This window comes from Oratosquilla oratoria, chromosome 8, assembly GCF_046742065.1.
Source record: "Oratosquilla oratoria isolate Oo_2021 chromosome 8, ASM4674206v1, whole genome shotgun sequence".
Classification (NCBI taxonomy): domain Eukaryota; kingdom Metazoa; phylum Arthropoda; class Malacostraca; order Stomatopoda; family Squillidae; genus Oratosquilla; species Oratosquilla oratoria.
The window spans coordinates 59,259,574-59,286,331 of NC_134784.1; the positions used below are offsets into that span (position 1 = coordinate 59,259,574).

The following is a 26,758-nucleotide window of genomic DNA, read 5'->3' on the forward strand; positions in this document are numbered from 1 at the left end:
ATGGAAGTGGCAGAAAACTAAGAGTGTCTTACACAAATATAGATGGATTAATAACAGGATTGAATGAGCTGAATGATTATTTGAAAGAAAAAGAACCGGACATAATGGGAATTGTAGAAACAAAATTAAAAGGCCCACTACCACCCAACAGTGTAGGACATGATGCATACAATTATTGGATTAGAAACAGAGAGAAAAAGCAAGGGGGTGGAGTTATGTTCCTGACTAAGAAGGATATAAACGTGAAAGGTGTCATATATGGAAAGAATACAGTAGAGATGATTATGATAGAAGTGGAAGACAGAGATAAGAAGAGCAGAAAATTTATGATCAATTATGTGCCTCCGAAAACAGCCTCATGGGAGGAGAGTGAATATAAAAGTATGTTAGAGGACACAAAGATAGCATTAACTAAAATAATGGAAGACGGAGGAAGAATAGTTATGATGGGCGACTTTAATTGCAAAGAAATCTGCTGGGAAGAAATGACAGTAAAGAGTGGTGATGACTCATGGGGAAATGCTCTACTTGAGATGATTACTGACCATTCAATGACACAATGGATACAAGAAAACACTAGGTATAGAAATGAAGAAGAACCATCGAGGCTAGACTTAATAATTACATCTGAACCTAGAATAGTGGACAAGATTGAATATAAAACACCAATAGGTAAAAGTGACCACATATTGATTGAACTGGAACTTAATGAAGAAAAATATATGAAAAGAAATGAACAATATAGAAAAGGAAGAATGATGTATGAAAAAACAAACTTTGATAAAATAAGAGAATTCTTCCAACAAGAAAACTGGGAAGAAATATACAAAGAAGAAACATCAGTGGAAGAGAAATGGAATATTTTGACAAAAATTTACAAAAAAGGAGTGGAAAAGTATGTCCCAAGACAAAAACAAGAAAAAGAATATGTAAAATGCTGGTACAACAAAAGTTGTAGGGAGTTAAAAGACAAAAGAGACAAAGCCTGGACCAGATGGAAAAAAGACAGAAGACCTGAAAAATGGAAAATATATACTGGTTATAGAAATGAATATGTACAAAAGCGCAGAGAGGAAAAAAGAAAATATGAAAAAGATGTTATAGAAAAGTGTAAGGATCAACCAAAACTATTTTACAGATTTGTAAACAATAAACTGAAAAACAAACAAGACTTGGAGAAATTAAGACAAGGAGGAGTTGAATACACTGAGGAAATGGAAATGGCAGAAATTATGAACAAACATTTTAAATCAGTGTTTACAAGGGAAAATATACAACCTGAAGAGATTGAGTGGAAGGAAAAAGTCCCCCCTATGGAAGAAATAGAAGTAACAAAAAATGAAATATTGACACACTTGGGTAATTTTGATGTCAGAAAATCGCATGGGCCAGATGAAATAGCAAACTGGATTCTGAAAGAATGCAGGAATGAACTGGCAGACAAAATACATAGCATAATAAGCAGTTCCTTAAAAGAAGGAAAAGTTCCAGAAGATTGGAAAAAAGCAAATATAGTACCTATATATAAAGGAGGAAATAAAGAAGAACCTACCAACTATAGACCAGTCTCTCTAACAAGTACAATAGCAAAAATATGTGAAAGAATTATCAAAAGTAGATGGGTAAAATACTTGGAAAAAAACAACGTACTAAATCCAAGGCAATTTGGATTCAGACAAGGACGATCATGCGTCACCAATTTAATATGTTTCTATTCAAGGCTAATAGATATAATACAAGAAAGAGATGGATGGGCTGATTGTGCATTTCTAGACCTAAAAAAAGCTTTTGACAAAGTACCACATAAGAAGTTGCTTAAGAAATTAGAATATGAAGGAGGAATACAAGTTAAATTGCTAAATTGGATGGAAGACTTTTTGCAAGAAAGAAAAATGAGAGTAGTGATAAGAGATCAGCACTCAAAATGGAATGAAGTAATAAGCGGTGTCCCGCAGGGAACAGTTCTGGCCCCAATAATGTTTGCTATATATATTAATGATATGGATGAAGGAATTGAAAGCTATATGAGCTTCTTTGCAGATGATGCAAAATTACTGAAAAGAGTGAAAACTGAAGAAGATTGTGAATCACTACAGAGAGATCTAAATAAAGTACAAGAATGGAGTAGGAAGTGGGAGATGGAGTTCAATACAAAAAAGTGTAGTATAATGGAATTTGGAAAAAGCAAAAACAGAATAGCAGGATCATATAATTTGGGAGAAGAAGGAATAAAAAAAGTAGAAAATGAGAAGGACCTGGGAGTCATTGTTATGAATAATATGTCACCTGAGAAACATATAAATAAGATTTTTGGAGAAACTTATAATTTAATAAGAACAATCAAAGTGGCATTCACATACCTGGATGAAGAAATGGTGAGGAAAATCCTAATCACCCTGATAAGACCAAGATTGGAATATGCAGCAACGATATGGTCACCAAGTACAAAAAAATGTATAAAAAAACTTGAAAGAATACAAAGAGCAATTACAAAATTGGCACCAACACTCTCAAAACTATCATATGAAGAGAGACTACAAAAACTTAAACTACAGACACTAGAGCAAAGAAGAGAGAGAGGAGATTTGATAGCTATTTACAGAATCATGAAAGGCATAGAAATTACTGATAGAGAGAATCTGATAAAATGGGATGACAGAAATACAAGAGGACACGGAAAGAAAATAAAAAAAGACAGCTATAGAAGAGATTTGAAAAAGAACAGCTTTCCTCACAGAGCAATAGACAGTTGGAACAAGTTAGATGAGAAAGTGGTGTGTGCAAAAACAATACATGAATTTAAAAATAGTTTAGATAAAATGAGATATGAAGACGGGACCCCACGAGCATAGCTCCCCTTCCCGTAAAATACAACTAGGTAAATACAACTAGGTAAATACACACACACACACACACACACGGCTCGGTGGCGGATTGGTAAGGCACTGGCCTCACAAGCCGGAGAACCGGGGTTCGATTCCCCGGCCGGGCGGAGATAAGTTGGGTTTGTCTCCTATCACGTGTAGCCCCTGTTAACCTAGCAGTGAGTAGGTACGGGATGTTGGTCAAGGAGTTGTGACCTTGCTGTCCCGGTGTGTGGTGTGTGAGTGGTCTCAGACCTACCCAGAGATCGGCAAATAATGCGCTCTGAGCTCACTGCCGTATGGTGGTGTCTGGCTGTCTCGAACAGAGGCTGCAGCAGATCCGAGGTGAACACACACACACACACAAGAGCAGCTACAAAAATGGCACCTGCACTTGCAAACCTATCATACGAAGAGAGATTGGCTAAACTGGAGTTACCGACACTGGAGCAAAGAAGAGAGAGAGGTGACCTATTGACCATCTACAGAATCATGAAAGGCACAGAGGTACTCGATAGTGAGAACTTACTTAACTGGGACAAAAGAAACACAAGAGGACATGGAAAGAAAATAAAAAAACATAGCTATAGAAGAGAACTGAAGAAAAACAGTTTTCCTCATAGAGTTTTGGACACTTGGAACAAACTGGACAATGAAATAGTATGCGCAAAAACCATTCATGAGTTTAAAAACAAACTAGACACTGCAAGATACAAAGGCGGGACAACACGAGCATAGCTCCCCTTCCCGCAAAATACAACTAGGTAAATACAACTAGGTAAATACACACACACATATATATAATATATATATATATATATATATATATACATATATATATATATATATATATATATATATATATATACACGCACACACACACACACACACACACACACACACACATATATATATATATATATATATATATATATATTTATATATATATATATATATATATATATGTATATCTATGTATATATAATTACATTGCACGCATTGAGCTAAATTTTTATTTTTGTCGTTCCTTATCATTTAGGATGTCCCAGGCCTACTACAAAGAAATCCGTTAGCCTTGGCAACATTTACCTCTAAATATAAATTATTCAAACATATTCAGTTATTTTTCCATATTCAAAAATCATATCTCCCGTTCTTACATCACGTCGTTGTTAAATGCACAATGCAATTATCAATCAAATTGAAATTCAGCTGGGCACCTTTAATGTACATGAACAAATTTTGCAATGTAAAAATAAAATCCTCACCCGCATTAATCTCGTAGTCCTATCCCAATTGATCTGTGCGTTTTCAATGAGGTTATTACGTCTCACGCAGCAAAAACGTTTGTGTGTCTTATATGCACTAAGCTGTTGCTGATATATAATAGATATGTACTAACTTTAAAATTTAGCAATAGACTTGTGGGTTTGGATTACAAGAATGCACATATGAAGTTATAACGGAAATACAAATTATAAATGCATTTAATCAACTGATTTCATTCGAGCTTATGAACAGCAGGTGTACTAACCGTTGTTTGTAGAAAAAAGATGTGTACAATAATAACTAAATCTAAAATAAAAAAGAGGTTTCTTGGACAGTCAACGATGCATACTGTCGTGTAATTTTTACGTATTTTTATATTGAATTTCGCGCAAATTCTTCCGTTTTCTTTAGTCATTGTTTTGTATGTTATATTCCGTTCCTTTGTCAATGGCTAGAGAGATGATGACATTAAATTTCTTCTTCATTTTCTCTATGTTTTTAAAATTTCGTCATATTGTTATAAAATTAACATTACTACTTAATAAATGAAAGTCATATCAAACACAATGACTATAAAACATAATGTAGTTTTGCTTCCTGAACGTATTGGGACGGAAATATTCAGTAACTAATATGTGCGTTCTATTTGACGTTTATCTTTGTTTCACCGACACATGGAATCGAATGAAATATGTATTAACAAACAATATTATAAAATTTGTCGTACTTTAGAAACATTTATGGGGATTTGATGACAATGGAATACAGAACATATGTATTGAGATTTATCAAACGCACAGTGTAAGGTCTTGTTGTATGACGTCACTAGCAAACAGACTTAGGGAAAAGAGAGGGTTTGTATAAGGTCTTTTGAGTTTTTTTCTTTTTTTGACGTCCACTGTGGGACTGCTGCTAACAGTTACCATGGATTCGGACCAAGAATACATCTATGAAAGTGATAGCGGTAATGAATCAAGTGGAGACGATGTTGGAATAGATTTTGACATCGATGGAGAACCAGGATCATCAGGAAGTGGTAAATACTACAGGGATGTCGAAGATTATCCTTACGAAGTATTATCTACGGAAGAAATTACACGTCATATGATTGAGTGCATCAAAGAAGTCAACAGTGTAGTTAATGTAAGTATTCCGATTTGTTCATTTATGAGTAACGATGCGTGATGAAATTTTGCTGGGTGACTCATTTTTGTTTATGTTGCACTTCTTGTACTTGCAACATCATTCCTGGCCTGACAATTACAGGACATGAATATATTGTCATTTTCTCATGAAGTTAACGTATATAGTAATATTGGGCAATTTAAGGAAGAAGAGTTGGTAGTTTGTGGCTTGGATTTCACCTGCTGGACAAGGAAGAGTTGTAATGACCAGAGTAGCTAAACATTACTTGATATCAATCAAGGTAGATATTTCTTCAGCGGGGTGAATAGGATTGTATTTCTACCACCAGTATTAATATGATTAATGTCAAAACCGATATAAGGCTTATTGTGTAGGAAGATGGGGAAATTAGTGGAGTAAATATGACATAAGTGTTTCAGTATGATTCATGAATGTTAACCGATAGGTATTTATGTAGTTTCAGGTTCCACATTATACCAAACACTTAAACTTCATGGTTTGTAAGGATTGCAGTTAATTGCTTGCTTGATGTAATCATGATTTTGTCTTGGGGAACCTAGAATCTTTCATGATTTCTAGAACCTATTTCAGAATTATTTAGTACTCAAAATTAGATTACTAAAATGTGGTGAGTCATTTGCTAAAGCTTCGTTATTGTTTATAGTGAAAATCTACTTCAACCATCAATTTCACCATCATAATTGAATGGTGTTAGAGCTATGCATATGTTTTTTTAGGATTACATCCTAGTGTCAGAAGTGATAAAAATCAGCTCCTAAAATATTCATTGGAAATAAATCAAACGCATGAATTACTTCTCAAATATCCCAATTCAAAAATTACTGGAAAATTGCATATGTAATTTAAACTGAGATATAGTTTCTTATATACTAATATGAAATGTTACTAATACTATTGATCCAGAATAACAGATATGAAATATTGAACTGCCAGCTGGCATGATAGTATTGACGATATATACAGTACCGTTTTGATAATGCTAAGAATATTGACAGTAATGTACTTTGTAGCTGTTGTAAACATTTTGGTCTTTGAACATATCGACTATGAGCTATATTTTCCACATAATATATAAAATAGTAGTCCATTTTGGCTCAGTTGTGTTTCACATATTAAGGAAATAAAGGTTTCAATAAAAGAAGTTAGTTATAGCCAGATCACTAACTTTATAACTTTCGTTAGAATGATTTGATACATGCTAATAAGTTATAGTACAAGGAAAAATAGGGTTTATATTATTTCTAAGACATGAATAATTTTACCATTTATATTAGGTATATAGACTTTATTCAGTCAGTCCATTGCCCCAACTTTTGCACAAAATCTGTGACCCTTAGAAAACCAGACACAACTACCAGTTCAGCCTTAAGTTACATTAAAGAGATAGTGGGTTGCCATCTGGAAAGGGTGAGTGTGGGACAGTACAACATAAGGCTCTGTGTCCTCTTAGTAGTGGTTGCATTTGGGCAGTTGGAGACTTGCCAGACTGATTGGGTATTTTTTATTTTTTGTTAGAATACAAAGAGAGATAAACATGGTTACATAAGTATTTACCATATATAAGGTTAAAGTTGAAAGAGAGTGACAACTGCCAAGAACTAAGTCAGGAAAGTATCACATGAGGATGAAGTCTATTGATACATTTCACTCATTCGAGATTTATCAAATATTTGGTAAAACTTGAACTATTGAAATGTTGACCAATAAAGACTGTCCTTGAAGGTTAAAGTTCTTTTTATTGGCTATCAGTCTTATACCAGTATTAAAGGGTCAGCTAGTGCCAACATTGTTGCAAAATCATTGGAGAAAATATTCAATCCTTTAGATGTCTAGCATGCACATACATGCACTAGTTACAAGATGGAACATCTGACATCTGAGAACTCCCATGGGACCACCTATTATGTTTGACCTCACATCAGGAATTTGGGCCAAGCACACAGACATAATATTTTTGCCTCTCCAGGTGAACCAGATGGAGTTACTAATTTCATTCAGTATCATATACCCCATTATGAGAACTCTAAACCACATTACATTCCCACATACAGAATACCACACAGTACATGCGTGATTGTAGGTAACCTTATCCAAGACATCATTGAACTATCAATCAGTGAATGGAATTTCCCCCTCTTTGTTGTCCCTAAACACAATGGTTCTATCTGCCCAGTAGTTGACTTCAGAGAATTAAATAAGTTCATAATACCAGATAGACATCCCATCCCAGTATTACAGGACCTCTTGCACTCTGTTGGTGAAAACAGTAATGTTCATGACCATGGACCTTATGTCGAGATATTTCCAGATTCCCCTTGCTCCAGAGTCTAGGCCTCTGACAAGCCATGGGTCAAGTTTCAGCTCTCTCAATGTTCACACAACTTATGCACACAGTGCCTGCAGGTCTTATAGGTCATTCAGTGTTTATGTACCTTGATGATGTGATCATCACTTCAAGTCCCTTAGCGAACATTTACACACTCTTCACACTGTCTTCCCATGACTAGCAAAATCAGATCTCAAACTGAAGCTAAAAGGTCAACTGAGAAGGTTTTGGATTTCTTTACAAAGGATTACAAAGGAGAGCATGCCAACAGGAGACCTTTTGGTCCATAACTAAGATGCAAAATTATAATAATGATAAGTAAATAAAAATTATAATATAGTAAATGAAATAAATAAGTAAAGTTAAATAATAATAAAACAGGTAAATAATAATAAATTGATAGATAAATAATATGATAATCAAGCAAATAATAAACAGACAATAACAAACAAATAAACAAATAATATAAAACAAATGGCAGGCATTACAGCATCTTGCTTAGGTGTTTATCTAAATGAATCTTAAAGCTTCGAACTGAACTACATTGCACTGCCTCTGCAGGAAGTTTATTCCATTTATTAACTACACAGTTGGTGAAGTTGTTTCTACCCATTTCCAAATTAAATCTATTTCCTAACAGTTTGAGACCATTATTTCTTGTCAGATTCTCATTCATTGTGAAAATTTTGTCACTTTTGATGTCAATTCCCTTTAGAATCTGAAAGACCTGTATCAAGTCAGCTCTGAGGCTATGCTTTTTTAGGGAAAACAGATTCATATGTTTTATTCTACTTTCATATAATTTATTTATTTTTGATATTTGGAATCAGTTTTGTACTTTTTCCAATCTGTCAATGTCTTTCATGAGATTCAGTGACCATATGGAAGCAGCATATTCCAAATGTGGATGAACAAACGATTTATATAGCTTGTTAATGAGAGATGGACTTTTGAAGTCAAAAGATCCCAATCAGTCCTATAATCTTACTTGCTTTCTCAGAGGCTGATTCTAGGACTGATTGTGCGATCTTTATTTTTTGTTATTTTATGTATGAAATATAACTTAGAAGAAGTTAGAACACTAAAATGCACATTTCTAATATTTTATAGTCTTGATTTTATCCAAATAGCATGATCTTAAAAGTGCCTGGTAGCAGACTAGATACATTTTCCACCACTAGGGCATACTGATGACATAAAAGTTGCTGTTTACATTCTTCAACATGGCCTGCATGCAATATGAAAGTGACTTCACATTAAGTGAAGATGATTTATCAGATTTGGATGCCCTTTTATGTTCTGTGGGTATGGAAACAAGGATACTTGTATGAACCAATTCGGATATCCAAACAAAACTTGGCTAACAAAGAACATGTCGAGAGCAAGGAATCTTCAGAGGATGAATGCCCAGAATGTGCGGGAAATAATGATTTGTGAGTTTGTCAGAATGCATTACTGCATGCACACTTTACATACATAAATGCATACCACCAACCACACACCACACCAGACCAGACACATATTAAAGTGGGACAGAAGAGAAACAAGAGGACACAAAAAGAAACTAAAGAAAGTTACAGAAGAGACCTGAAAAATAAAATAGCTTACCACATAGAGTGATCAATGTCTGGAACAAACTGAACAGAGAAACAGTGAATGCCAGAACTATACACGATTTTAAGAATAAACTGGATGTGGAGAGATACGAAAGCAGGTCACTACGAGCATAGCTCTTGTCCCGTAAAATACAACTAGGTAAATACATAATTTTGTTGGTTTGTCATCAGATGTGTGGATGAAGGTCTGAAGGCATGAAATGGTAGGCCTAATACCTACCAGCCGTTGATGGCCTGGCTCTATCTGCCAGGCCCCAGCATGCCCAGCAGGACTGGTTTTTATTTGATTTTGTTGGTAAAACATTTACACAACCACCAAGATAACCACGTCCACAGTGCATGTATAGTTCATCTGTTCATGCAAGGAGGAATTAATGTGGTTTACTCTCCATGTCAGGTTCATCAAAGTCCATGTGCCCAGTATCTGGCATGTCTGGCTCCCAATCAGGATCAGTGTCCATCATGTTATTCACCATGTTGTCCACTACTGGATCCTCCTCACTACTACACCCAAGACCCAAGGGGCTGTCCCACTTTGGCTCAGACAAGGCAACAGCGGTGCTCCTTCAACGGTGTTTGCTTGCTGAACCTGATGTCTTGTCGATGACAAAAATTGTTGGTGTTCCATCTTCTTTTAGAATGGGCTTCATGCTAATTCCTAGTGACTCGGCAGGGCCAGGTCCCAAGTGTTTTTTATGTTTCAAACAGAGTTTCACTTTCAATCCAGGCTTCCATGACTCATGCCATCTGCACCGAATTATCCAGTCCTTTTTGCAAACAGGATCCTTTGGAAAAGAATGAAAATTAATTTCATTTGCTGCAGAAAATTTCATAGAATCACTTACAATTTGCAGTGACACAATAAACAATTTTCAAAGTAAATACTTGATAAAACCTTGCTAACACATGAAATATGACAGATCACTGATCAAGTTGACAGCACAGCACGACATTTTATAGTGCATGCACATGGCATGCATCAGAATGTAAACAGCAAGATTGATGTCACAGCCAATAGAGCATTACAAGAACAGCTGAAAATTGACGAAGGAAAAGTTTGTCTGCTACCAATATTTTGATAGGCCTTTTTATCACATTGCACAATAATTAGGATGTATTTTTGCATTATTTTATCAAAAAGTCAAACATCTAGCACATGTTCACCACCTCTTTGAAAACCTTCTCAGTTGACCTAATGAAATGCTCCTTCCTTCAGAAAGAAATACACTTTTTAGGGCATGTTCCTAACACGCAAGGAATTTTAATTTCGCAGGACAAGGTCAAGGCAGTCCTTGATTTTCCATGCCCTACCTCTGTTGATCACATATGTTCATTCCTTGGTCTATCAGGATTTTACAGGCATTACATTCAAGGTATAGAAGCACCATTAACTTAAGAAGGACATCCCCTTCATTTGGACACCTGACCAAGAGAAAACCTTTAATGACTAGGGTATATGATACTGAATGAAATTGGTAACTCCATCTGGTTCACCTGGAGTGGCAAAAATATTATGTCTGTGTGCTTGGCCCAAATGCCTGATGTGAGGGCAAACATAATAGGTGGTCCCATGGGAGTTCTCAGATGTCAGATGTTCCATCTTGTAACTAGTGCATGCATGTGCACGCTAGACATCTAAAGGATTGAATATTTTCTCCAATGATTTTGCAACAATGTTGGCACTAGCTGACCCTTTAATACTGGTATAAGACTGATAGCCAATAAAAAGAACTTTAACCTTCAAGGACAGTCTTTATTGGTCAACATTTCAATAGTTCAAGTTTTACCAAATATTTTATAAATCTCGAATGAGTGAAATGTATCAATAGACTTCATCCTCATGTGATACTTTCCTGACTTAGCTGTTGGCAGTTGTCACTCTCTTTCAACTTTAACCTTATATATGGTAAATACTTATATAACCATGTTTATCTCTCTTTGTATTCTACGGATACAAAAAGTAAAAAATACCCAATCAGTCTGGCAAGTCTCCAACTGCCCAAATGCAACCACTACTAAGAGGACACAGAGCCTTATGTTGTACTGTCCCACACTCACCCTTTCCAGATGGCAACCCACTATCTCTTTATTGTAACTTAAGGCTGATACATTCCTGGAGGAGTTGTGTAATATGATTTTTCATAACATGAATTATAAAGTTAGTTTCCCTATAAGAATACATGTAAAGTAGAGGGGTTGTATTCTGAGACTTTGTAAATTAGTGGGGAGTTGAGTTTCAGGGTCATGAAAATTCCTTTTCTGTCACAAAATTGCAGAGGTGAAGTGATACAGCACAGTGATGGGAGAACACAAGGCAGAGATGCTATCACTTTTAAGGAGGTAGCAAATGCAAGCAAAAAGGAAGACTCCATGAGGCAGATCATGGAGACATGAAAGGCCAAAATATAGAAATGAAATCCCTGTAGGGGACTGATCCAGAAAGAAAAGAACCAAGGGTACACCAATTTGAACTAAAATGTCAATGTAGAGGAAATGTGAGATTCTTTGAAATTCCATGTCAGACAGTTGGAATTGCATGAAGGGGAAGAGAATTCCAAAGCCTACAGGTTAATTCCTGCATAAAATCATTGCAAAGAAAAAGGTGGAGATACTTCATTGGATATAGTACTGTGTTATCTCCTAAGGAGTGAGTAGCATGCAGCTAAATCTTGAAGAACAATGACCATGAAAGTAGCAAATTCACACTACACTTATCCCTCATAATATGTGCCCCCTAGTATGTAAACTTATACATATGTTACAAACTTATAAAAAATCCCTATTTCACATTGAAAAATTGAGATTTATTCAAAATGTGTTTGAAAGAAGTACAGTATTCAGTTGATTCAAATTCATGCTGTGACATGCATTCCCCACATATATGGAGGGACCACATGAGATGCTTGTATATTATACTGTGATATTCCTGCAGTTCAAAGCCTTTGTTTAGAGGTAAGAAAAAAAAAAAATAACTGTTGCCACAAGTTTCAGTGACTGGAAATCTATATCCTCACAGTTGGTGGTAACAGATCTCTTACCCTCTCAAGATTTCTCTGTGAAGAAACTTTAAATTTTAGTTTGTGTTTTATAAGTGTGGAACTGTTTCTGTTAAAGCTAACAGGTATCTTAGGTATAATCAGACTGTCACCTCTCAGGGCTGCACCTCCAGATGGAGACCAGAGGGTTGGGTTTTGAAAATGGGCAGCTTGGAAATAATTCTCTCCATAGTCCATCTTGAAGGACCACCACTAGCTACCCATCATTGGTCCCAGTAAGGAAATTTTTAATGGGGTGCTTGTAAAGGATGCAATTAGGGGGCTGTCGCGCTTGAAAACAAACTTCGTCACTTATGATCGGAATTTTGCGAATTTTTAATATGTTATATACACATATACTGAGATGTTCACCACCAATTTTCATATCATTTGGTTGAAAAACAATGAAGTTATTAATAAAAAAAACTTTTTTGACCAATTACAAACTTTCTATCTCCTCATTTATCCATTGACTGAGCATGCTGAAAAAAATACCACAAATGCTCTATAGCAATACCTAAAAAATTATCATACAGTTTTTGGAATTTCCTCTTAGTTTAGGAGAATTTTTTTTGTTTTTTTTTTATGTAATTTTTTTTAATACAATATATCGACTTCTATCACAAAAAATGAAAACCCCAAGAGAAAAAGTTTGCAAATTTATTCAGCTTTCAAATGATTCAAACCCCATTAAAATCGGCCAAGTAGTTACGGAGGAGATAGAAAAAATTTAGAGAAAAGGATAGTTTTGAGATATTGAGCTTTGAAGTTCAAAATACATTTCCCTGCATTTTTTTTATATTTCATTTAGATTTTTTTTCTGTGCGACAATCTTCATGCATTCTGTCATTCACATGTTATTATAAAGTGTAGCTGGTACCTGATCCCCCCCTTTTACGAGGTATTAGCAGCTCAGAAGGCGAGTGTTTCAGGAGGCACCACCTCCCTCATTGTCGCCAGGTTCGCTTACTAGAAAGCTCCCGGCTGGAAATCGGAGCTGAACGATAGTTTTCTCTTCCTCTTTCTGGTCTTTGGTGTCCCTTTCCGTTCTGTGTCTTTGTCTTGTTCCTCAAGTGCTTTTGTAATGATGGGATTGACTCCAACCAAGTGAGAAAGAAGATTGTGTCCTTCCAAAGTTATGATCAATGACAGTCGCTCTTGTGACGAAAAGCACTCGGAGTGTTTCATTTGAAGAGGCACATGATGGTACGTCACGCATGCACGATGTTTGTGGTGACGTCATTTGAGAAAAGAGGATATGGAGGGGTAGAGGAGTGCGATGACGCACAGTCAGCGTAGCCAAGCCCGTGCACGCAGCAGCACTGCTATGAATCATCTCCAGTAATAACCAAGGCAGAAGTACACTCTTTCTCAATAATTTGATTCAGTTTCTTAGCTTTCATGAAACGCACGTTTCTTTGAATGTTTAGGCATTCTTGAAATGATTATAGCTTCAAATAAAAGTAAATAAAAGTTTTCCAAGGAGCAACAATTCGCTTTCTCTGCCTACTGACAATAATTCTCTCAGTTTACTCACGAGTGCGAAGTGCTTTCCCCACGTGTAGGACAAGTTTCCAGCTAGTCTATATTAGTGAATAACAAAATACATCGCATATGTGCCATTTTTATTGCGATGAAATAACTTGGTTGAACATATGTGCAGTGAAGGTGTACTGGGAAGTGGGGGGGGGCTCAGAAAAATAGCCATAACTCCTTTATTTTTTGGTATTTCGCTGAAATACTTCAGGACTGGCTTGCCAAAGGCCACTAGATGACAAGAATTTTTTTTCGAATATTTCAATTTTTTTTTTTTTTTTTTTTTTTTTAATTCATCGCGATGGCCCCCTTAACAGCACTCCCCATGATAGTATAGACATGTGAAGAGAATGGTAGTGGTTATTCTAGTCAAAAGTGTATCATGCAAATGCAGAAGGAAGGAGAGTGTTCATATAGGAAGAAGTTGACAGTGAAAGAAATTAATGTACAGGACTGATGCATAGTGGGCTAGCAGAGGAAGAAGGAAAGAATGATTGGGGTACAGGGGACCATAAATGATAATAGTAATAACAATAATTGATGCCTTGGGTTTCACTGACTTTAAACCTGCTGCCCCACAGTAACAGGGGTCTTCAGACCCTATCATAAATGTCTGGGAAAAAGAGGTGGCTGTTGTCTGTTGTATTTGTGTATTTACCTAGTTGTATTTTATGGGAAGGGGAGCTATGCTCGTGGTGTTGTGCCTCTGTATCTCTCAGTGTCTAGTTTGCTCTTAAATTCGTGAATGGTTTTTGCATACACTATTGTTTCGTTCAGTTTGTTCCAAGTGTCCACCACTCTGTATGGAAAACTGTTCTTCAGATCTCTTCTATAACTATCCTTTTTGAGTTTCTCTCCATTTCCTCGTGTTTCTCGTCACAATTTAACAAGTCCTCTCTATCGGGTATTTCTGTACCCTTCATGATTCTATAGATGGTCAGTAGGTTGCCTCTCTTCTATGCCCCAAAGTTGGTAATTCCAGTTTAGCCAGTGTCTCTTCATATGACAAGTTTGAAAGTGCTGGAGCCATTTTTGTGGTTGCTCTCTGGATTCTTTCAATTTTCTTTATATTCTTTTTGGTACTGGGTGACTAAAATGTCGCCGCATATTCAAGTCTAGGCCTTATTAGTGTGATTAATATTTTTTAATAATTTCTTCATCCAAATAGGTAAATGCTACTTTTATTGATCTTAGCAAGTTAGGATTCTCCAACAATTTTGTTTATTTGTTTATTAGAGGACAAGTCGTTTGAGATAATTACTCCCAGATCTTTTTCAGATCCCACTTTCTTACCTCCTTAGTTCCAATTTTATGTTGTCCTGATATTCTGTTTTTACTTTTTCCGAATTCCATTATGCTACATTTCTTAATGTTGAAGTCCACTTCCCATTTGTGACTCCACTTCCAAACATTATTCAGGTCTTCCTGTAGTCATTCACAATCCGTTTTGGTTTTTACTTTCCTCAACAATTTAGCATCATCTGCAAAGAAGCTCGTGTAACATTCCACAGCATCATCCATGTCATTCACATAAATAGCAATGTTGGAGCCAATACAGATCCTTGCGGAACTCCCCTAATCACCTCCTTCCAATCTGAATACTTTTCTCTGAGTACTACTCTCATCTTTCTACAATTCAGGAAGTCCTTCATCCAGTTTAGCAGGTTGCATTGTATCCCTCCCATATTTTCCAATTTTTTAAATAATTTTTTGTGTGGTACCTTGTTGAGAGCTTTTTGTAAGTTCAAGAAAGCACAATCAGCCCAGCCATCCTTTTCTTGTATTATACAGTGGTACCTCTATGCAATTAATCCATTCTGTACCCCTGTATGTAAATAGAAATTCGCGTAAATGGAAATGCCATTTCCCACCTGTTTTGGAGGCATTTTAAAGGCACAAACAGTACAATACCAAGGGGTAGGAGCTGAAAGAAGGACCAGTTGTGCACACAACAAACAAAGATGGTGGGAGGAGACACAACACAGCATGTGAAGGGTGATGTCAGCAAGATAGTGGCATGGGATTTGATTTTCCACACAGTAATGGACACCAGTGTGCCTGCATAAATAGAAATTTTCCTCGTAAATAGCAACGAGATTTTTCCCATAATTTGACCATGTAAATAGAATTTCGCATACATAAGGGCACGCGTAAATAGAGGTACCACTGTATCTATTAGTCTTGAGTAAAAACAGATTAAATTTGTGGTACATGATCTTCCCTGTCTGAACCTAAATTGCTTTGGGTTTATTATATAATATTCTTCCAGGTGTTTTACCCATCTATTCTTGATAATTTTCTCACAAATTTTGGCTATAGTGCTTGTTAGTGAGACTGATCTATAATTAGTTGGTTCTTCCTTGTTTCCTCCTTTATATATTGGTACAATGTTGGCATTTTTCCAGTCTTTCGGTATTTTTCCTTCTTTAAGTGAGCAACTTATTATGTTATATATTTTGTCCATTAGTTCTTCTTTGCATTCTGTTAGAATCCAATTTCAATTCTGTCCATGCCATGCGATTTCCAAACATCAAGGTTTGTTAAATGCTCTATTTTTTCTTTTTGTGTTGTTATTTTGCTCATGGGAGGAGATCACACTTCACTTCGTCCCAATACTGTACCTTCTCTCTAGTGAAAACTGACTTGAAGTGATTATTCATGACTTCTGCCATTTCTAGATCTTCTGTGTATTCTGTATTTCCTTGGTGTAGTTTCACAATTTCCTGTTTATTTTTAATTTTACCATTCACATATCTCTAGAATAGTTTGGGTTTTCTTTGCATTTTTCTATAATGTCTTTTTCATAGTTCCGTTTTTCCTCTCTTCACACTTTACACACTCATTTCTATAGTTTATATGTATTTGCCATTTTCCATTTTTTTTTTATATATATTTTCTCCATCTTTTCCAAGCTTTGTCTATCTTTTGCCTCACTGCATCTTCTGTTAAACCAGCATTTAATGTACATTCTATCTTGTTTCTGTCTTGGTATGTACCTATTCACTCCTTCATTATATTTATCCATCAAGATCTCCCATTTCTTTTTCACTTTTGTCTCTTCCATGTAGAATTTTTCCCAATTTGCATTTTGAAAGATTGTTTTTAATTGTCCAAAGTTCTTTTTGTTGTACATCAATCTTCCTTTCCTATACTTTTCATTTTCTCCATATATATTTCTTTTAGTTCAGTCCCTATAAGTATGTGGTCATTCTTTCCAAGTAGTGTCTTGTATTTAATTTTATCCTGAATTTCAGGTTCTGTTTTGAATATTAAATCCAGTCTCAATGGTTCCTCAATACTAATGTATTTGGTGTATTTATTGACCCACTGTGTCATTGTATATTCCATGGTCATGTCCAGTAATACATTACCCCACAGATCCTCTCCGCCTTTCACTGTCATTTCCTCCCAACAAATTTCTTGGCAGTTAAAGTTCCTCATTATTACCAGGTTACCTCTGCCCATTAGTATCTTATTTAATGAATGCCTTGTATCTTCTAGCATTTTCATATGCTCGTTCTCTTTCCAAGTGCTTGTTTTTGGAGGCATGTAAATCACCACAAACTTTCTACTTTTCATGTCCTTGTCTTCGACTTTTATCATGATCAGTTCTACATTGCTTTTACCCTCCGTAATCTTTGTCACATTCAAGTTTTTCTTGGCCAAGAACATGATTCCTCCTCCCTGTTTCTTGTTTCTGTTTTTAATCCAGTAATTGTATAACCCTTGTCCAACATTAATAGGTGGTATTGAACTCCTTAATTTTGTCACCACAATTCCCTTTATGTCTGGTTTTTCTTCTAATAGGTAATCATTTAGTTAATTTAGTATAGGCCACTTTTGATTTTTTCTTTCTCCATCTTTTTTCCTGTTTTTGCTTTGCCCACTCTGGTGTACCATTTTCTCAGTCTCATGTCAGTTACCCTCCAATAGAATTTCTTGCTTTCAGTCTCCGTCCTCTTCATGTTTTTTTTTTTTTTTTTTTAGCTTCATCTTTTAGTGTTTTCTCTTATTGTAATTCCTCAACACTCATTTCTCTTTTAATCCATATCATATTGTAATGTTCACTCCTTGCCAACTTACTTGCTTTTTCTAATATGTCTTCTACCATTTGTGATCTTAGTTTTATCTGTAGGGGTCGATTTCTTTCCTTAGAATAATGTCCCATCCTGTACACATCATCTGTATCTCTACTTCTGATCACCATCCTTTATTTCTTTTAAAATTGCCATTGCTGTTTGTTTTTCTATTTTTTCTTTCATGTACCTCGCCAGACCATGTTTTTCCCTTAGTCCTTATACCACAATACATATTTTTCTATCCACTGCATCTCTAACTCAATTCGCCTTTTCTTTAATTACTTGAATGATTGTATTTTTTGCTTTTTCGTGCACCTGTTGTTGGACTATTTCTTTATAGACAATTTCTTCATTTTCTCTGTTTCCTTCCATTTCTTAATCCTTAGCATACTTTCCTCACCTAAGTTTTCTTTATTTCTTTGAGTCATTTCTTGTATTTTGTTATTTACCTCTTTTAATTTTTCACTATTGGTAATATAATTAATTTTCCTCTTTTCATTTTCATGCTTAACCTCTATTATATAATTTTTCATTACCTTTAGTTTGGTTCTTAGTTCTGCGTTTGTTTATCTTAGGTCGGAAATCTTGATGTTAACTTGGGCTAAGCAATCCATTCATTCTACAGTTTTTCCTTAGTTCGTTCTCACACCATTTTCTATTTTTACTCATTCCCCTGCTATGTCTAAGATTCAATTTAAATTTCTTCTCTTGTACTTACCAGAGCCTGAAAATGATTCTTCATCATATATTCATCTTATCACTGGTGTTTCAAAACACCTGTTTACATTGTACTTTGGTGTGGCGCCACTAGATGTCTCTGCTGTCGAGTCATCTTTCGATTCAAACTTATCGTTGTTTTCCTACATTTTCTCTTGTTATGTCAAACTAGCACTGCAGAGACTTTATTGTGGACACCCACAATTGCTCCCCTCCCATTCAGTACAAACCAGGCTTCTGACTTTCTTATAACCAAGAATTTTCCTCTTCTATGGAGCACAAAGATGTTTACAGTTTTGAAGCTCAAGTGTGTGGGTCTTTATCTGTGTCACCAGCTATTAGTTGTCAAAGGAAGGGAGGAAATACAGTTGAAGTTAGAGGTACTAGGCCCAGTCTAGAGACCAAGTATCAGCCCCTCAGGGCTGCACCTCCAGATGGAGGTGAGTTTGTTGATGGGTTTTGAAAATGGGCAGCAAGGATATAGTTCTCTATGATGTCCATCTCATAGGACATACATGTACCCATTGTTAGTCCTGAGCATAAAGAATGAGGGAGTATCAGTATTTTGTTGGTTATGACTTATCATTTCTATCCTTGAGGTCTATTGTGTCAGAGGAATTTTGTCAACACAGCCAGTATCTATATCCATGAGGACATTATTAAAGAGGGTACTTAACCCCTTCAATACGGGCCACATCACAGACTTGCGATGTTGCGTCATAATACTCGCATTATAAAAAATAAAGTCACTGCTCTATCACTCGTTCTCTTTCACCCGTGAATTTTGATAACCATAGAAAATATGATGAAGCCAGTTTACAGAGTATGGGGGTCACACAGGTACGACTACAATAAATATAATCAAGACGCCGACTTCGGCATCCTCGTGTACCCACTTGCTCCTCATGACGCCTATATAGGCATCACCGTATGGAAGGGGTTAAGGAGGATAGCAAATTGAAGGGATAATTAAATGGATATTAATCTCCAGTTATAAGGTATTGCCACATGATTCTGATCCATAGATCTCTAAAGTCTTGGCTGCATAAAAACTGTGTAATCAGTATCCTATCCCAATCAATCCATTTCCCCAGGTCTCTTGCAAGAGACCCACAGCTCCACAGTAACTGGCAACTTATAGTGGATTGAGCCAGAAGTCATTCAATTCTGATATATTGTGATGTCTGGGTATAGCTTGGGTGGAGCAATGTAAGATTAGGTAGTGATGGTTTCACCTGGGGTAGTTTGTTCCTGTAGCCAGGCCTATTCTGTGCTGGTACTGTGAAAGTACTGGATGGTGATCTAAACTCAGTTGTGCTTCTTGTGTGAGGATTTTTTTTGTCTTGAGGGTTTAGTATTTACCTAGTTGTATTTTGCGGGAAGGGGAGCTATGCTCGTGGTGCCCCACTGTTGTATCTCGCAGTGTTTAGTTTGCTTTTAAACTCATGAATGGTTTTTCACTTACTATTTCATTATCCAGTTTGTTCCAAGTGTCCAAAACTATGTGGAAAACTGTTTTTCTTCAGTTCTCTTCTATAGCTATGTTTTTTTATTTTCTTTCCATGTCCTCTTGTGTTTCTCTTGTCCCAGTTAAGTAAGTCCTCTCTATCAGGTATCTCTGTGCCTTTCATGATTCTGTAGATGGTCAATAGGTCACCTCTCTTTGCTCCAGTGTCGGTAACTCCAGTTTAGCCAATCTCTCCTCGTATGATAGGTTTGCAAGTGCAGATGCCATTTTTGTAGCTGCTCTTTGGATTCTTTCTATTTTCTTTATATTCTTTTTGGTACTGGGGGGACCACAATGTTGCCACATACTCTAGTCTAGGCCTTATCAATGTAACCAATATTTTTTTATCATGTCTTCGTCCAAGTATGCAAATGCCACTTTTATTGATCTTAGCAAGTTGTAAGTCTCCCCGACAATTTTGTTAATCTGTTTATCATAGGACAAGTCGTTCGTGATAATTACTCCCAAATCTTTTTCGGATCCTACTTTCTATACTTCCTTGGTTCCAATTGTATATTTTCCTGATATTCTGTTTTTGCTTTTTCCAAACTCCATTGTGCTACACTTCTTAGTATTAAAGTCCACTTCCCATTTCTGACTCCAGTTCCATACCCTATTTAGGTCTTCTTGCAGTGCTTCACAGTCCTTATCAGTTTCTACTTTCCTTAACAGTTTGACATCGTCAGCAAAGAAGCTCATGTAACAGTTCACTTCCTCATCCATGTCATTCATATAGATAGCAAACATTATTGGTGCCAGTACAGATCCTTGTGGTACTCCACTGATCACCTCTTTCCAATCTGAATATTTTTCTCTGAGCACTACTCTCATCTTTCTACCAGTCAGGAAGTCCTCCATCCATTTTAGTTGGTTCCCTTGTATTCCTCCTATGTGTTCCAGTTTTTTTTAGTAATTTTCTGTGTGGTACTTTGTCAGAGGCTTTTTGCAAGTCTAGGAATACACAATCAGCCCATCAATTTCTTTCTTGCACTATGTCTATTAGCCTTGAATAGAAGCATATTAAGTTTGTGGTGCATGATCTTTCTTGTCTGAACCCAAATTGTCTTGGGTTTAATATGTTGTCTTCCAGATGTTTTACCCATCTATTCTTGATGATTTTCTCACAAATTTTGGCCATAGTGCTTGTTAGTGATACTGGCCTATAGTTGGTGGGTTCTTCCTTGTTTCCTCCTTTATATATTGGTACAATGTTAGCATTTTTCCTGTCATTAGGTATCTTTCCTTCTTTGAGTGAACTATTTATTATGATGTGTATTTTGTCTGTTAGTTCTTCGTTGCATTCCTTTAGAATCCAGTTTGCAATACCATCCAGGCCATGTGATTTTCTGACATCCAGTTTTGATAGATGTTCTGATATTTCTTTTTGTGATGTTGTAAACTCACTCATGTGGGGAGATTGCTTGTTATTATCTACGTCCCAATTTTGTATTTTCTCTCTGGTATTTTCTGGTATTTTCTCTGGTATTCTCTGGTATTTTCTTCTGTGTATTCTATATTTCCTTGGCATAGTTTCACCATTTCCTGTTTGGTTTTAAGTTTACCATTCACATACCGATAGAATAGCTTGGGTTGATCTTTGCATTTATCTATAATATCCTTCTCATGGTTCCTTTTTTCCTCTCTTCTCACATTAATATACTCATTTCTACAGTTTATATTAATTTGCCATTTGGTTTATTTTTTGTCTTTTCTCCACCTTTTCCAAGCTTTGTCCCTTCTTTCTTTTGCCTCACTGCATCTTTTGTTGAACCAACATTTAATGTACAGGTAGTCGTTGACTTACGACCGAGTTCGGTTCCGACAGACTGGTCGTAAGTTGATCTGGACGCAAGTCGGTCTATATATACAGTATATATTACCCTTTATATAATATATATATATATATATATTGTATATTTAGCATACTGAAATAATCTTAGCATCTTTGAACTATGTTGTATAGTATTTTTAACCTTTTTATAATTTCATCTGATTTTCTTTGGGAAACGTAGCCTAGGCCTAAGCATATTGAATAAAATCCTATCATCTTTGACCTATGATATTTAATACTGTATTTGTTAACCTTTGTATTATTTTACCATCAGACTTTCTTTAGGAAACGTATGCATACTGAATAAAATCTTATCATCTTTGAGCTACGTTGTTTAATATTCATTAACTTTTTATCATTTTCGTTAGGAAACGTAGCCTAGGCCTACGCATACTAAATAAAGTCCTGTCATCTTTGACCTACAAATCCTTTTTTGTTGGTTACATTAAAATCATTGTAAAGCAAAATTAGGAAAAAAAAAATTCGAAACATTCTTTTCGTTTACGTACTGTACCGAAAATATTGTTATCGACAACAGACTAGGCATAAACAAAGTTTACTGTTACATTTTATTAATCGCAAAACATAACAATACAAAATGCTGTGCCGAACATTTTGTCATCGACAACAGACTAGGCATAAAAAAATACTGTTACATTTCATTAATTGCAAAACATAAAAATACAAAATGTAAGGCAAAATTAGGATTTTTTTTATTTCAACAAAACATTCTTTTCGTTTAAGTACTGTACCGAACATATTGTTATCGACAACAAACTAGCCTAGGCATAAAAAGTTTGTTATATTTTATTAATTGCAAAACATACAAAAATACAAAATGCAATGCAAAATTAGGAAACATTTTACTTCAAACAAACAAAATGAAAGAATACTTAGCTGGCTGGGATGCTGACGCTGCCGGCAGCCTGCGAAAACTATCGCACTTGCGTCTCGCATCGTGCGGAGTAATGTACTGCACTGCCAGGCATAACATTGCAATTCTATTACTCTATTAAATGTTAGATATTATTGCACCATCTCGTGGTTGTAAAGTCGATCAGTCGTAAGTCGCATAGGTCGCAAGTCGATGACTACCTGTACTCTCTTGCTTTTGTCTTGGTACATGCCTGTTTACCCCTTCATTGTAATTATCCATCAATATATTCCATTTCTCTTCCATATAGAATTTTTCCTAGTATGCATTCCGGAAGAATGTCTTTAGTTTTGGAAAGTCTGTTTTGTTGTACATCAATCTTCCTTTCCTATGCTTTTCATTCCTCTCCATGTCTATTTCTTCCTTTAGTACAGTTTCGATGAGTACATGGTCACTCTTTCCAATTGGTGTCTTGTACTGGACTTTGTCCACTATTTCAGGTTCTGTTGTAAATATTAAATCTAGTTTCGATGGCTCTTCATTGTTTCTGTAGAGGAGTAGAGAGTTTGGTGGTCAGTCTTGAAAAGCTTGTTTAATGATTTAGATTGTTGTAGATATTTGATAAGTATGCTACCGATGTAGTTTTGTGTTCAGTTGGTTGTGCTTATGTGATATAATGAGATGAAAGTATAGGATTGAGGGCTCTTGAATAGAACTGTATTACTTATCATTTTTATGTGGTGTTATATGGAGAGGATTTTGGTTTCTGTGTGCAGGTGTTCTGTTTGGGTGATTTTTGGTGCATCCTATTATTCTCAGTGCATTATTTTGTATAGTTTAAAAGGTGTCTATATTATTTTGATTGTTCATAACCATGTGGAAACAGTTGAGTTTGGTTATGAAGAATTATTTATAGACTGATTAAAGTTTCCTGTCTAAACCCTGCTATTGTGATTGATTTTAGTATCTTTATTTTCTTGATTCTTGCTGTCGGATTTTTGATGTGGGCTGAAGGTCATGTATCAAAAGTATATATATATATATATACAGAACTTGTCAAAAGTTTGTGACCACATCCTTCCGTCCTACTCCTCTGCCAAGATAAAAGAAAAGAAAAAAATTAAATGTGTTTATCTACCTTGACTAATACAGTGAGTCCTCATTATATGGTACATACCGTATTTTACTGCTTGCAAGACACTGCATCTTGGAAGATGCACCCTAATATTTGAAAGAAATTTCTAAGAAAAAAAAGAAGTCATTTTCATAGAAGAACACATTCACCATATACCTGACCACTGAACACAAAAACATAAGAAGCAAGGAAGTCCTGGAGCTGCAACGTCTACGTCGTGGGACCACCCCCCAACCCCAAGAGTTGGGGGCCAGTCAGCAGCAACCACCCCTGGCCATCAGCTCTACGCAGATGGCACCGATCCCCAAAGAGGAGCTATGCCTACCTGGGGGAGTACCACAATCCTTTTTTCCAACATACAATGTTACGTTTTTTCTGCACTGAGGGGTGATTTTCCGGCGATCACCCCTCTTCTTCTACTTTTAGCCGGAGATGTAGAGAGCAATCCTGGGCCCACCACAAAATACACATGCCCAACATGCTCTAAACCCATTACTTCGAGCAGGCAGACAAAGGGCTCAGTTCAGTGCAATATGTGCAAAAACTGGGCCCACCTCACTTGTACAACACTTGCTGACACAAACCAATACACAAACACTTGGACATGTTCTACCTGCCCTCCAGTAACCCCACTCCCACCTCCCCAACCACAGCCAACACCCTTACCCACTTCCAATTTCCCTTTGCCCTTACCCCCGATTAGTACTCCCCTTCCTTTGTCCCCGATCTCTCCTTTCCCCCCCTCTAACCCAGATCATCGCACTAATCATCGCACATCAGAAACATTAAGAACGGAGTACCACAGGGCTCAGTTCTATCCCCCACATTATTTAATCTATACATGCATGACTTACCCACACCAGACACCTCAGAAATACAAATCTCTTCCTACGCAGATGACATAACAATCACATGCACACATCGTAACACAGACAAAGCTGCAGAAATAATCCAGCCTTACCTTGACACACTCAACACATGGTTCATCACAAACAGACTTAAAATAGCTCCAACCAAATCTACAGCAACACTTCTCACCAACTGGACAAAAGAACACAAATACATACCTCATCTCTACATCAACAACACTCTAATACCACACACAAACACACCAAAAATTCTTGGTGTAACATACGATACATCCATGTCTTTCAAACAACACATCACAAACACAAAAAACAAATGCACACCTAGACTTAACGCACTTAAGTCAATCACTGGAACAACATTTGGACAAAACAAAGAAACTAATATAACAATATACAAACAATGCATACGCTCAGTGATGAATTATGCGAGTCCTGCATGGGCTCCTAATCTCAGTGAGACACACCACAACACCCTTCAAATCATACAAAACAAAGCCCTAAAAACAATTACAAGCTGCACAAATACAACACCTACAGACCATTTACACCATGAAACAAAAGTCCTCAAAGTCAAGGACCACCTCGACATGAGAGGCACACAAACACTTGCTGCAGCCACCACAAACACATCACACCCGCTACACTACATAGCAGAACACCCACACACACCAAGAAACCTTAAAACTACACCCAAAGACCTTTATTACGCACAGATACTCTCTTCTCTTCCTCCACAACCACCAAATACCAGCCTCCGGAAACATATTCATAATCATATCACTCACTGCTCCATTAACACACTGAAAGACAACACACTGCTGCATGCCAGACCCCCTGATATCCACCCTTCTGAATCCTCTCTCCCACGAAAGGACAGAGTCCACTTGGCCAGACTGCGATGCAGTCACCACCCAGCACTTCTAAGCTACCAGAAGAGGCTGGACGACCGTGTTGTGAACAGCTGCCCAGGATGTAACACTTCACCCCATACCATACAACACATAATGGAAGACTGCATTATACACAATCATGCACGCAAACAACACAACATACATATAAAGGATTTGTGGGAAAACCCAGTTTCGGCTGTGGCCTTCCTTGGGGAGACGGGACTGCTCGGACAGACAGTCTAGGGAACGACAACAACAACAAAAGAAGCAAGGATGACACGTATTGGACGTATTGTTTACGTTACAAAATCACTTGCCCGATTTTGTTTGTATGGCAATGATACTAGTTGGTGATTAGTAAATATACTAAACATTTTTCATTGTCCATGGGTGGTTTTATTTTCATAGAGATAAACTAAAAAATTTAAAAATATGGATGTAGAAATTTAAAACTCCATTGCCAAATCATTTTTTCAGTAGAAGATGGTCTAAAGTGGCTTTCTGCTGCTCTGTTACAGTGTTCTTTGGCATAACATAAGAACATAAGAAATAAAGGAGACTGCAAAAGACCATAAGGCCTACACTAGGCAGCTCCGTATCCATCACCACCTGTCGTCCCCATCCATAAAGTTGTCTAATCGTTTTTTAAAACAACTGATAGTTTCAGCGCTTACTACGTGGTTACTAAGTTTATTCCATTCATCGACCACCCTATTTGTAAACCAATTCTTGCCTATTTCCTTCTTAAATCTAAATTTGTCCAGTTTATACCCATTACTGCGAGTCCTGCCCTGTTGTTTTATTATGATGACCTTGTTTGCATCACCCTTGTTATAGCCTTTGATCCACTTGAACACTTCTATTAGATCACCCCGCACTCTGCGTCTTTCCAGAGAGTGTAAGTTTAGGTGCCTAAGCCTCTCTTCGTAAGGCAAATTTTCGAGTCCTTGTATCATTTTGGTCATTCTTCTCTGTACTGATTCTAGTGAATTTATGTCCATTTTGTAGGACGGGGACCAAAACTGTACCGCATAGTCAAGGAT

The 26,758-nt window shown here is 36.5% G+C and overlaps 1 protein-coding gene across 5 annotated transcripts in view; it reads left to right on the top strand.

Annotated features, from left to right (window-relative positions):
- Positions 1-4,859: 4,859 nt before the first annotated feature.
- Positions 4,860-26,758, top strand: part of ari-1 (E3 ubiquitin-protein ligase ariadne-1) — a 158,225-nt gene continuing 136,326 nt past the window's right edge. For 4 of the 5 annotated variants that reach the window (XR_012966644.1, XR_012966645.1, XR_012966646.1 and 1 more), the window contains exon 1: positions 4,866-5,276. Coding sequence is in view for 2 of the 5 variants with exons in the window: in XM_076189289.1 (XP_076045404.1) it covers positions 5,058-5,276 (219 nt within the window). In the remaining 3 variants the exon portion in view is untranslated. Of the gene's footprint in view, positions 5,277-26,758 lie in introns of all 5 variants that reach the window. The other variant, XM_076189290.1, reaches the window with a different exon arrangement.